General features: G+C 38.8%; 1 protein-coding gene across 3 annotated transcripts in view; it reads left to right on the plus strand.

Moving 5' to 3' along the window:
- The window catches only part of KYNU (kynureninase), a 150618-nt gene that overhangs the window by 104450 nt on the left and 32129 nt on the right, over positions 1–14039 (plus strand). For all 3 annotated transcript variants that reach the window (XM_070731466.1, XM_070731471.1, XM_070731458.1), the window contains 2 exons: positions 5398–5496; positions 7107–7180. In XM_070731466.1, coding sequence (XP_070587567.1) covers positions 5398–5496; positions 7107–7180 — 173 coding nt within the window. The remainder of the gene's footprint in view (positions 1–5397; positions 5497–7106; positions 7181–14039) is intronic.

The raw sequence follows: 14039 nt of genomic DNA on the forward strand, positions 1-14039 counted from the left end.
GGTGATAGGAATGATGAGAAAAACTAGTAGAATAGAAGTGCAGATTTAGTAGAAAGTCTGACAGTGTTGAGGGAATTATTTGTTTAGTAGAGTGATGGCGTTCGGAAAAAAACTGTTCTTGTGTCTAGTTGTCTTGGTGTGCAGTGCTCTGTAGTGACGTTTTGAGGGTAGGAGTTGAAACGGTTTATGTCCAGGATGTGAGGGGTCAGTAAATATTTTCCCTGCCCTCTTTTTGACTCGTGCAGTAAAATCCCTATCTAAAATGAAACAAAAAAAAACCCCAAGAGAAGTCAAGGCTAGCTGTTGTGATGTAAGCTCTTTGTTTTGTGTGCTGTGACAATACAAACAGTACGTATGGATAGAATGAAGTTTATGGTGAATTTTGATGCAATCTTGGAATCCTGCAGATAACTCTTTGTATTGTGTGCTGTGGCAATGTAAACAGTATGTATGGATAGAATGGAGGTTATGGTGCATTTTGATCAGAGGCAGGTTCCTACTGGTTCTAAGCAGTTCTTTAGAACTGTTAATAAACCGGTGGTGACGTCACAGAGCTAATTCTGTCAGTGCTGGTCCGTGGGCACTGCCATCTTGGTTTTGGCTTCTGTGCATGTGCAGAAGCTAATTTTTGCACAGAAGTTGGGTGTTTGGCATGCACATGCTTGTAAAGCCGTGCAGCACGGGAGGAAGCAAATCGGCAGCGAGATAAATTAGAACCCACCCCTGGTTTTTATGGAATCTTGGGATCCTGCAGTTAACTTCACAAATCATATCATGTACACAATGCTCAAATGGTGAATTTTGAAAGAACAATTCTGATAGCTTTCTGGTGATTGAGACAAAATGGGAATGGAAACAGTTTATTTTTGACAGATCTACTTCCATATCCACTTTTAATTTTGCCAAAAACGGCTTTGGAAATTGGCCATTTTGTTGCTTTGTTGGCATTCAATACAGTACAATACAAAAGTATGTATGTACTGCATACGCATTGCAGATAGTGTGTCTATCTGCTGCCAAATGCAAAAACTATGTTGCTTTGTTTTACTTATTGTGCTTTGCAGACAGATTGCCAGGTGAAAGAAGGGTGCATTCTCAATGTGAATTTTCTTTAAAATAGAATAATAGAGTTGGAAGGGACCTTGGAGTTCTTCCAGTCCAACCCCCTGCTTTAGCAGCTGACCCTGTACCATGTCAGATAAATGGTTGTCCAATCTCTCTCTTTTTTTAAAGTCTTGAGCAGTAGCCAGAAAAAAATATGCTTTTTACTGTTGATATTGTCCATGAGGTTGCAGGATAGTCCAGTAATGGGTAATGACTTTGTCCTTCTGCCTGGAGACTGAGTCATAATTTTATAGCCATGCCTCATTGCTTCTTTCTCTGACGTTGCCTCTTTCTTTGGCTCCAATTATCCACTCAGTCCTTGCCAAAGAGAGACGCTTTGCTTAGTGGTTGTCCTCTCTAGTCAGAAGAATGAGCCATCACATTGCCTAAAGTATCTTACTACCTCTCAGGATTGAACATTGGACCTTTCTTAGCTGCAGGTTTGAATTTCATGCCCTGTACTTGTCTGGCCATTGGGCTATGTCAGGCGGTCTCCCCGTCACTTAGAAAAGCTACGGACTCCATTTTCTTGTCACTCCCCGACACTATTGCTTGCCCTTGAATGACCACAGAGTCTGGATCCAGAAGGGTGGGGTCAGGGCACCTAACATTTGAATAGGTTTGTCTTGTTATGGCCATGCCTCCATTGATAACTGGCGCCAAAGAAAGAAGCAATGCCAGAAAGAGAGGCAATAGGGTGTGGCTATAAAATTATGACTCAGTCTCCAGGCAGGAGACAAAGTCATTACCCATTCCTGGCCTATCCTGCAACCTACACTGAGCATTCAGGTAGGATCAAGGCTCCTTTTCATGAGCTGCATTGAAATAGGTCCTTTTTTTGTTAGTTTATTGTTGGGCTCAGTTCCATGGACCCTTTTAAAATATTTCACTGAAAAAGTCTATTTCATTATTATTTTAGTTTGGCTACCTTTCCAACAAAAGCCAGGAAAGGAATTAGGTTGAAATTTGAATAACAGCAATAAAAAAAAATTCTTCAGCAGGAAAATATATTAGAAAGTTACTTGCTCTTGCAGTGGAATGAATGGAAAATAGATGCAAAGCAAGAGGATGTGGAAGCTGCTTGGAACAGATGAAAATTTCATGTTCCACTGTGCAATAGAAGCATGGGGAGTTAATGCTAATAGGAAATAAGAAACAAATAAAAGATTCTTGGACAAAACGCCTATAAAATGCAAAACAGAGGATAAGAGAGTTATTGTAGAATGGAATAAAGTTAGTGGCAAAGAATAAGTCAAAGAGAGCAAGGAAAATTGTTAAGACCAAAAGAGGCATAGAAAACTGAAAGCATATTTGATGGAAACTAAAAAAAAAATCCTTTAAAAGTGGATAAAGAGGTCTGATCAAGGAGCCTCTAGTTGAGTGAACAGAACAGAAAGTAAATATGATGAAATAAATTGGACTGGAAGGAATATCATACAGAGACTTGTATGTGAATAATAGTGATAAATTGAATAGTGATAAATTGAAGAAATAAATGCTATTAATGTTAGTGTAGAAAGGGGGGGAGGAAGCCCTACAATTAAAAGACACTTGCTCCTTCAGAGGAAAGCTATGGCAAACCCAGATGGCATATTAAAAAGCAGAGACATCACCTTGCCAACAAAGGTCCATATAGTCAAAGCTACATGGTTTTCCCAGTAATAATGTATGGCTGTGAGAATTGGACCATAAGGAAGGATGAGTGCCAAAGAATTGATGCTTTTTAATTGTGGATCTGGAGAAGATTCTTGAGAATCCCTTGGTCTGCAAGGAGATCAAACCGGTCAATTGTAAAAGAAATTAACCTTAGCTGTTCTTTGTAAGGACAGATACTGAAGCTGAAGCTCAAATACTTTGGCTACCTAATGAGAAGGGAAGACTCATTGAAAAAGAACATGATGTTAGGAAAGATTGAAAGCAAAAGAGGAGATTGGATGAGATAGTTAGCTAGTGTCATTGATGCAATGAACAAGAATTTAGGCAAACTCCAAGACACAGCGGGTGCTGGGGGAGGGGCTGGTGTGTGTGTCCATGAGGTCACAAAGAGTCAGACATGACATAGGAGCTGTACAACAGCAACAACAAAAGAAGAAAATAATAATAAAAAGGGTAGCATAAATGTAAAAACGTTAAAAGGCTATGTTGGAGATATTGGGGAATTATTCAGTCATTTATTACAGACAAAGTCAAAAGTAATTAAAATATGGAAGTTGTCTGCTTGTTGAAGGGTTGTGTTGCTTGTTTTAAGGTGTTTGAAGGAAGGTCAAGTACCTTTAGAGAAGAATATGATTATTGTTCTTATGTGCAAATGGAAACATAGCAAGGGTGAATGCCAACACTACAATGGAATTGGTTGTTACCTTTCTTGAAGGAGAATTCCAGTGTTTTGGTTTGGAGAAAATATGTCATAAATGAAGATTAAATCTCAAAAGGAATACATGAAGGAAGAATGAATGATTGAAGAATAGGAGAAAACCAAGAAAGCCTTGTTTAATAACAACACCAAAAAACAAAAGTGAGAACTTGTATGGACCTGGTGGAAGATAAGATGGTTTGCAAGACCATGGAGAGGAATGGACAGTGATGATACAGACTAGAATCAGCCTGTGTTTTTTTTCTCTATGTATTTCATGGTTGTAGTCTCTTCGGTTTATTATTTCTTATTTGTTTTTTGTTTTTTGCATAATGTCAAGGGATACAATGATAGGCGTGCTTGTATTTTCAATCAGAACACAACCAACTGAAAATGTTTTTGCAGAATGTTCTGACTAAGGTTGGCCTACCCATGCTTTTATTGTTTTATGCATGTCCCTTATGCATTCAATTCAATTCAATTTATTGGATTTATATGCCGCCCCTCTCCGAAAACTCGCATGTCCCTGTACATTATATATCCTAGAGCGGTGATGGCGAACCTATGGCACGGGTGCCACAGATGCCACACGGAGCCAAATCTGCTGGCACGCAAGCTGTTGCCCTAAATCAGCTCCAACATGCATGTTTGTTCTAGCCAGCTAATTTTTGGCTCACACAGAGGCTCTGGGAGGGCATTTTTGGCTTCCAGAGAGCCTTCAGGGGGATTGGGGAGGGTATTTTTACCATTCCCCAGCTCCAGGGAAACCTTTGGAGCCTGGGGAAGGCTCCAAAATATATTAATATCCACACCAACAAATAAAAATGGGTTAAAAAACCCTGGAATCCATCTCTATGAGATACCTCTAACCTGGGGGAAAGAATTGATGGCTTTAAAAAAAATCCATTAGTAGCACACAGCAGTGTTTAATTTTTCCACTTGTATTCTTTTTTAATCTATCATTTTCAGCTTTATTTTGAAACGTACACAGTCTGCAAGTTTGTCCTTTCACCCTGAAAGGACTTTCTGTGCTGGCAGCCTCATTAGTGGCTTCATTAGAATTAGCGTGTTGCACTTATAAATGCAATTATTTTCAGAGAGGGAGATACAGCCAAGTAGAGTTAATATATTGAAATAAGGCTTTAATAATTTAGATGGAGAAAAAGACAGAAGCCAAAGTTTCTTAAGTCTTTGTGTTCTTATTTGAGAAAAGATTTGAGAATTTATGCCCTTGCTGTTCATCCTCCCACCATACTTATAAAGGCTTTTAAAAAATATGTAAAATATTCTTCAGTGTGCAGTCCATACAAAAAAATGTATTATATTTTTCAACATTTTATTTTTCGGCAGTTATTTTTTTTATTTAAACATGCTGCCATCAAGTGGCAATTTGTAGAAATAAACCATAGCTTTTGTCTTACAAAGTCTTTCAGTTTGAGAAGTTAAATATGTATAGAAGTCATTGGGAAAAATATACTAAACTGAATTTTTAACACCTTTCAAGACACTTCTCTTGATTTATTTCCAGTTTGGGCTGAACATGTTTTCGCAATATGGAAATGCTAGAAATATTTCAAAATAAATGAAAAATGGGTTCTTGGAATCTGTAAAAATTAGGTAGATGTAACGATAGGTAACCTGCATAGTTTTGGGAGGGAAAACCTGACTTTTATCTAAGAAAAGATTTTTCTTTCAACATGGACTCCCAAGTCAATAAAATAACATATATTAAGTTCAGAGAAGCTAAATGTTATTATCATTAGGAAAAAAACACTTTTGGGACATTGCCTCATTTGTTTCTAAGTTCAAGTCATCAAGGCTAATATGCCTGTTTTTAAATATTTAAGTTCCTAATAATTGTGTAAAAGTTGCCAGAAAGTATATTTTTAAAAGTTCAGTAAAAATGTAAAGAAACATGATGTCATCTATTTGTTTAAAAGGGCTGCTTTGTTGGATTTGACCTGGCTCATGCTGTTGGCAATGTAGAGCTACATTTACATGAATGGGGAGTTGACTTCGCTTGCTGGTGTTCTTACAAGGTGAGCATATATTCATAATTCAAAATAATTAGTCGTAATTAATTCAAGTTGCTGTTGCACAAATTCAGAGTCGATATGGAACAGTTGGTTAAATATCAGAGAGGATAACTCATTATTTATTTCACACAACTTTCAGTATATTTTACATGTTAAGTAGGATGATGAATAGTGCACTTAGATAAAATGATTTATTAGTAAAAATGGATAAAAATAGCAGTACACGTCCAAAAGTGAGAGTGAGAGAACTTTCCATAAATTAGTATGGAACAAAAATTCTACTGCGGCAGAGCAGAACTTGAAGGATACATTTTAAATGTTCTTTCTCAATCTAAAGAAAGTCTAGAAATTGAATAGATATTCCCTTCGTGGATCACTGCCTTATTGTGTCGAAGGAGCTTGCACAGCTCAAAGAAGCTATGATCTGTGCCATGCAGGACCACCCAAGATAAACAGGTCATTGTGAAGAGCCTTCTGATAAAACATGGTCCACTAGAGAAGGAAATGGCAACTCTCTCCAATATCCTTGGCAAGAAAAACCCATGGACAGTTTCAGAAGACTAAAATATATGACGCCTCAAGTTGGAAAGTGTCCAATATGTTACTGGGAAAGAGTGAAGGCCAATTATAAGTACCTCCAGAGCAGCGGTACCCAAACTAAGGCCCATGGGCTGCATGTGGCCCGCTGAGGCCATTTATCTGGCCCGTGGGTGAGTGACAGGAACACAGGATGTGTCCATATCCTGTGCTCCTGGCCACTGTTCAACAAACTCCATGCAGGTTTTTCAAAATCTGCACGGTAGAGCCGGCGCTGTTTCTCCCGCCCGACAGCTGATCTGCTGGTGGACAGTCTTGGGGACATCCCGCCCCCTCTCTCCCTTGGTAAGTTTGTCTTGCGTGTACAGATCGAGAGCTCCCACCTTTCTTTCCCCCTCCTGGCCGCCGAAGAGAGCAGTGTGGTGCTTGCAACGAGAGCCATCTCGGTTGCCCTCCCCACACACTTGCAAGCCACCACCACCAGCTTGCAAAATAGGAAAGCCGCTACCGCCGCTGCTGACCACTTAGAAAAGCTGCTGCTGGCCGCCGCTGGAAAAAGCCTTTAACTGAGGAGTGCCACCGCTTCCCCTGCCTGAAGCAAGCTGCCTGATAGGTTTGAAGACCAACTTCCAAGTTGGAAGACCCCCTGAGTTAGGAGTGCAAGGGTCTTCAAACCTGGCAAGTTTAAGGCTTATGACTTATAGTCCGGCCCTCCAACAGTCCGAGAGACAGTGAACTGGCCCCCTGTGTAAAAGGTTTGGGGACCCCTGCTCCAGAGGATGAGTTGGTTAGATAATGTCATCAGTGCAGTCGGCATGGGCTTGAGGGAACCTCAAGATACAGTGCAGGACTTTGGGGGGGTGTTGTAAGCCACGGGGTGGCAAGGAGTCAGACACAACATAGCAATTGAACAGCAACAAGCTATAGTTAAGGGTCCTCAGTTCATAGTTATTTGGATCACATTTACATCACAATATGACAGTACTGTCCAAAATAGAAAAAAACAACAACCTTGTTTTGCTTTCTGTGCATGATGAAATCAAGAGGATGTTTAAATGAGGAATTCCATCTTACAGTACCTGAATTCTGGAGCTGGAGGTCTAGCTGGTGCTTACATTCATCTGAAACATTCCAAGACTATGAAACCAGCGTAAGTATAATTCTAGACAATATGTTGTAGCATTAACCTTTGCTGAATTCATTGGTTCATAGTTATAAACGTGTTGATAAATATAAAGCACATTTTGCATGGGTTATGACGTGATTCTATGAAGGAGACACATCCATTCTGAAGAATGGAAGCATTTCTTTAAAAACTGCATTTTTAGGTTTAACATTTTCATTGATTTGTAAGATAAGATTCAAAATACAAAAGTAAATAAGAGAAGGGAGGGGAGGAAAAGGGGGAAGAGACATGAGGAAGGGTTGGGGGGAAAAAGAAAAGGAAACACTGACTTCTGACTCTATTCTGCAGTAACATAAGGCATTAACATCAAATCACAACTTTTTTTTTCTTTTTTAAAAAACTGAATTTTTGAAGTGATAGAATTTGTACGTCATGAAGTGCCAAGAGCTGTCTGTCTGTCTTTTCTCTCTTGAAAGCAAACATTTTCTGAAACAGTCAAGAGATCATGAACGTTACACAATCACAATATTGTTCTGAGAAATTTGCATAGAGAAGAAAGTTATGGTAGATATCTAGGGCTCCTACCCTGCAAAAATCAGTGTAAGGGAGTGCAGAACTTTCTGCTGTGATTGCACAATATTGTGTGATGCTCAAGCATTCAGATAAATTCAGATGACTTTTCAGTTTCAGGAAGATCTTACCATTTTGAGCATTTTAATACAGAGAGTCAGAGACACATACCTCCATATACTTAATATAAATTCTGCACATCTTCAGGTTAGGATGGCAATTTGGATCAGAGTGATTGCCATTGCTCATAGTATTGTAAAGCACAACATCACTTGCCTGCATTGCTTAACAGCAATCCAGGCAGTCAGCTTGCCATTATAACCCCAAGATGCGTGTGGGTCATTGTGGAAAACAGTGAAGAATCTCAGGCAAGGAGTGTGGCATTGCCACACGAACATGAAGAAAGCCTGATGCAAGCAGTATGTAAGTTACTGCCATGCATCTCAAGCACAGGAAAATCAAAGAGGCAAGAGCATAGGTGTGCACTAGCACAGGAAGGACAAGGGAAGGAGGAATCCATGCAAGCATGGGAAAGTTAAGGAGAGGATGGTATGGGTGCTTGTGACTTCAAGGAGCCTGAAGAAAGGAGTGAATGAATCCATGTGAGTGTAGGGAAACCATGGAAAGGAGGGTGTGGTGCAGTGCTCAGGAAGACCAGGGAACTGAGTGGGCGGGAAACTTAACCAGCATGATTTATGACGCTTCCCAGTTGACTTTTTGTCTGGGAAGTGAGCAGGGAAAGTTGCAAATGAAGATCATGTAACTGCAACCATTGTAAGTTTGATCTGGTTGCCAAGTGCCTGAATTGTGATGACCTGAGTATTCCGTGACGGATGGATCTCCAAGGTCCAATCACAAGTTCTACTCATTTCTAGCACCATCAATTTTGAACAGTCACTGAACAAGAGGTCATTAAGTGAGCACAGCCTGTGTACAGTACATTGCTAATCAGTCTGTTGTTTTCTTACCACCACCACCCCCCATGAAGAATCAAGCTCATTATTCATCTGGCTTGAATGAAAGGGCAGTAGATGCCAATTGCTGCAGAAGTACTTGATCAAAAAGACCACTCTTTCTATTCTATGTAGACTTTGTGGAGGAAGGGGAAAGGCTCACAAGTTAATATAGTCTTCCATTTTTTCCTTAAATAACTCTTTGCTTAATGAGACCTGATCTGTGAAGATTACAGCTGTGGTAACAAAACTGAAACATAACAAGAATTTTAGCTTTTCCGCCATTATGTTTACGTTCCTGGAATTGAACGTCAGAAGCCCCGTTTTTCCCAAGTGTGTGAGGGCTGGGTGGCTCATGTGGTAAGATGCTGAGCTTTTGCTCTGCTGAGGTCGACAGCTTGGCTGTTTGATTTCCGTGAGTTTATTCACCCACAGAGTGAAAGGAGTCTCCCCTGGTTGCATGGCTAAGGTGCCATACGCTAAGTAAATTCCCATATGTGTATGGTAGAAGTGTGGTACTGTATATGGTTCATGTTTCGAACTGTAGGGGTGAAATGGGTATGGGAAGAAAAGGCACAAGCCACAGAGATTCTTTGTTTTGCAGAGCAAAAGGGAGAAAGGCGACCTGCTTCCTATTGTGACCTTGTATGATGGAATTTTAAAAGTTGCACATCTAATGTGGTGAATCTGCAACCAGGAAATTATAACTGTAGTAGAAGATGTGCTAGCATCTCCTGCTTCTCTAAAGCCTTGTTCTGGGATAACATATCCTATTATTTTCTCTCACTCCTAGTGTCTGTGTGAATATGAGAGATTAAAAAGAGGAGGAAAGTCACGGAGTGAGGCAGAGATAAACATTAGAATGATAGAAAGGGTTAGAGAATTCCAGTATTTATCCTATTCCACAGTTTATTCATCAAGATATGGCCATATCTCAAATATAATCCCCTGATATCAACAAAAAACAGGAGAGAATTTATTTTGCTCCCCAATTTGTGATGTAGGATTGCAGTATTTACATGCTAGTCTAAACATGCATGGCATGAATCATACTGAAATACAATTTATAGGATAACCTCTGAAATTTGCACATTCCCTCTTCCTGTGAAAACTTATTATTTTGCATGATAAATTCTCCTTGTAGCCTTAATGTGAGAGCAACTATTCAGTCCTGCGGTTATGATACTTACAATACTCCGTAGAGAATAGGTTGTAAGAGGTAGTGTTTCTGATTGTATAATCCCAAAGGAATTTGGTAGAAGAAGTCGAAGTTTGTCGCTATATATAGGAAACTAGCTTTCAGCAACAAGGGTTTATTTTTCTCCCTCATGTTTTCTAAAAGTACAGTAATGTCAGTCACGGGATTGCAGATATAGCATGTGCAATCTTTAACAAACAAAACTAGGTCATCCATACTGAAAACAAAATGTAATGAAATACAAAGGGCTGAATCCAGATTTAATGCTCAGTAGAAGATTGAGGATGGTAGAGAAAGAAGTGCGAGGATCTTTTTTTTTTTTTTGCAGATCCAAGTTTCTTATGCTGCTTAATAGCAAATTGAAACATAGAAACATAGAAGATTGATGGCAGAAAAAGACCTCATGTCTGCCCTTATACTATTTCCTGTATTTTATTTTAGGATGGATTTAGAATAGAATAGAATAGAATAGAATTTTATTGGCCAAGTGTGATTAGACACACAAGGAACTTGTCATATGTTTATATATTTATCCCAGGCATGTTTAAATTCAGTTACTGTGGATTTACCAACCACGTCTGCTGGGAGTTTGTTCCAAGCATCTACTACTCTTTCAGTAAAATAATATTTTCTCACGTTACTTCTAATCTTCCCACAAGTAACCTCAGATTGTGCCCCTTTGTTCACTTTCCTATTAAAAACACTTCTCTCCTGAACCTTATTTAACTCTTTAACACATTTAAATGTTTCAGTCATGTCCCATTCTTTCCCTTCTGTCCTCCAGACTATGCAGTTTGAGTTCGTTAAGTCTTTCCTGATACGTTTTATGCTTAAGACCTTCCACCATTTTTGTAGCCCATCTTTGGACCGTTCAATTTTATCAATATCTTTTTGTAGGTGAGGTCTCCAGAACTGAACACAGTATTCCAAATGTGGTCTCACCAGCATTCTATACAGCGGGATCACAATCTCCCTCTTCCTGCTTGTTATACCTCTAGCTATGCAGCAATTGAAGGAATGCTTTAGAATCATTAGAAAGATAACCCTTGGATCTAGAGCATTAGCTTAAATGATCAATGCTCTGATCTTTCAGTGTAAAGACACTTTTGTTTTGGTTCTAGGTTTACAACGGGGAATAATAACCTTTCATCTATTCGTGGCAAAACTCAAGGAATAAAGTATGATTGTTCACGTACAGAACAATGTTATGGTGCCGTCAATGTTATGTAATCTGCATTAGGCAATCTCAATATATCAGAGAGAATTGCAGCACAAAAGTCAACTGCGGGGGTGGTGGTGGTGTTGAAGTTAAAATGGTTTATATTTGCTGTCTTCCAAATTAGCTTGTTTAGTGTTTATTTATGGACAAAAGATCAGTTTTCAGATTTGGCATATTAGTTCCTAATGTTTGTCATCTGATTCTTTTTATTTTCTGCCGAATATCATTGGGTCACCCAGTAGGGCGTTGAGACAAAACTGAATTTGTCTATGTCATAGTATTCCATTTTGTGGCTGATTTAAATGCAGAACATTTTGCTCTGTGCTGCACAATCAAATAGAGTAGAATTTAAAGGCTGTGTGATATGCTGCTTCTGTAAAGTTTAATCCTCATTTGAATCAAGGACGACACCCAGTGGCCAGATAGGTTCATTCCAGTGTATAAATGGGGAACGTAATTTCATTTCTTTCTTTTTTAGTGATCTCTTCGAGAAATAATTAAATACCTCTTCCTCATGAACTATATATTGTCATTTAAATTGTTTAATCACTTTTTTTCACATTGTGGCTCACATGAGGGCAGCATTTCCCATTGCCCATAGAGATTTTTTTTGAAAATCGCTCTTTCATATTATTGGTATTTCAGAAAAGTAATTCATCTGGAATTTATTAAATTACAAGTGCAATGAGTGTAGCCATATGAATCCCTATTCTTCTCACTGATAAAGGGCACTAAAACGTACTAAGTTTTATCAAGATAAATTAGGATGCATTCTCAGTCCCTAATATCATTTGACCTGGTTTTGAAAATTCTTACACTAGTTTCACTAGTTTATTACAAAGGTAAAACCGTAACTAGCAAGAGCTCTTAGACGTACATGCCACTTCATAGTGTTTTACAGCCTTCTCTAAGCTCCAAAATCAGCATATTGCCACCCAGCAATCTGTGTCCTCATTTTATTAATCTCAGAATAATAGAATACTGTAAAGGTTCTGACTATTAATTTATTTAAAACCTTGAATTGGCATAATATTTAACTTACACTTATTTCTAAGCTATTGTACAGTTCTAATAATTCACATTTATGTCACCTCTATATCACTTATCTGAATTTGTTTTCATTTTCTTCTTCAACCACTGATACCATTTATCCCAAATTTTGTAAAAGTCTGTTTACTATTTTTCTTTTAGTCGCATTGTTAACCTGCTCATCTCCACCACTTCCAGTATTTTGTTCATAACCATTAAATTGGTGGGGTTAAAGTTCTATAATCTGTAGGCTATTGAAATAATTGTGATTGTAAGCTTCGATTCAGCAATGTTTTCAAGGCTCTGATCACTATCATGCAAACTTAAAGCCTAGATGGGAAAACACATCGATAACACATGCGCACACATACACAGAGAGAGAGAGAGAGAGAGAGAGAAACAGAGAGAGGGGGAGAGAGAGAGAGAGAGAGAGAGAGAGATATTCTTACTTATAGTACTTGTTAAGTTCTTCAAAAAAGTTCTTCAGCTCTGACTGGATGGTGGGGAATGGAAGGATTTATACTCCTTGAAAATTGGTGTGTGAGCCTTCTTGGAACTGTTGAAAGGGATGTGTTGCAGATAGAAGATAGATGGTGTTGTATCTCTCCCCCTCTGTTGAGAGAGGGCTGTTCAATTTTGACAAAGATGGCCTCTTTAACCCCTCTTTCAAACTAGTGATCCTATGGACTTTCTTGTCTTCAAAAGGGTGGCCCATGTCTTTTAAATGTAGATGGACTGCTGAATCTAGTCCCTGATGTGGACTAGATCTAGACCCAATTTGCACCACCAGGTGACCCTGATGACACAGATAAACCTCCAGGTGGCCTTTATAATCCTCTAAAAGAATGCAAATGACCAGCTATCTGCAAAGAGTATAAATCCTTCCATTTCCCACCATTCAGTCAGAGCTGAAGAAGCTTCTCGGATGAGAAGTGAATTGTCTTCAAAGAAAAATCAGAAAATCCGTTTTCCTCTTGGACAATCAATCATCCTCTTAAAAAGTCTGGACAAAGATAAGACCCTTTTGAAATCTCCGTAGTGTGGGAGGTGTTCAAATTTTGGAGGAAACCTCATTCCAGAAGGCAGATGCTACTATAGGAAGGTACCTTTCCAGAGTCCCAAGATAGGATTATTAATATATTAACCATCTTTTTTTAGTACAATGTCTATGGAGATTCTCAATCATCCGAGTCATGTCTGTCCCAAAAGTGCTTTAGCAGTTTGAACTGAAAAAAAATATCTTGGATGAGAAGCAAAATATTCTCAAAGGAAAAAAAAGCCAAGCAAGTCCAATTGCCTTTTGGAAAAGTACCTTTGGGACTGTTTTTGTAGAAGATCAAAACAAAATAACACTCATCCTAGAATTTAACATGAAATATCTTATTATAGAAAACTTAGCTCTGGGGTTATCAAGAAGGGGCATAGATGAGACAACTTTTATATAATGTATAAGGTGGATCTAGATATGAGCCTCTGCAAATCACTCCTGATTTGATTTGAATTTGAAATTCAACACCAACCTGATTTAATTCAAGCTACTTTATTCAGTTTGTTAAAATATGTCCATAGGCTATAATGTGAAAGCATCCAAAAGCCTGCAGCTGCTTCATTTTTGGCAGGCTGGGATGAAAACAGCAGAGATAGTTGTTTTGGAGGACATTAACCCTGCTAAGTTTCATCTGGTTAATTCTTACTGCAGTGAGAATTGCACTACACAAGCAGAGTTGAGGAAAAGAACAGTGTAAATGTGCTAAACCAGTAGTAGTATCCAGTATTGGGTTGCTACCCGGTATGGGCCACACTGCATACCAGTAGCAAAAATGGAGCTGCATGTGCAGCTCTGAGTCTCCGGTGTGCATAAGTGTGCAACCCAGTGAGATTTTGCTCATGCGCATGTGAGATTTCGGCAATTTT

This window comes from Erythrolamprus reginae, chromosome 1 (genome assembly GCF_031021105.1).
Source record: "Erythrolamprus reginae isolate rEryReg1 chromosome 1, rEryReg1.hap1, whole genome shotgun sequence".
Classification (NCBI taxonomy): domain Eukaryota; kingdom Metazoa; phylum Chordata; class Lepidosauria; order Squamata; family Dipsadidae; genus Erythrolamprus; species Erythrolamprus reginae.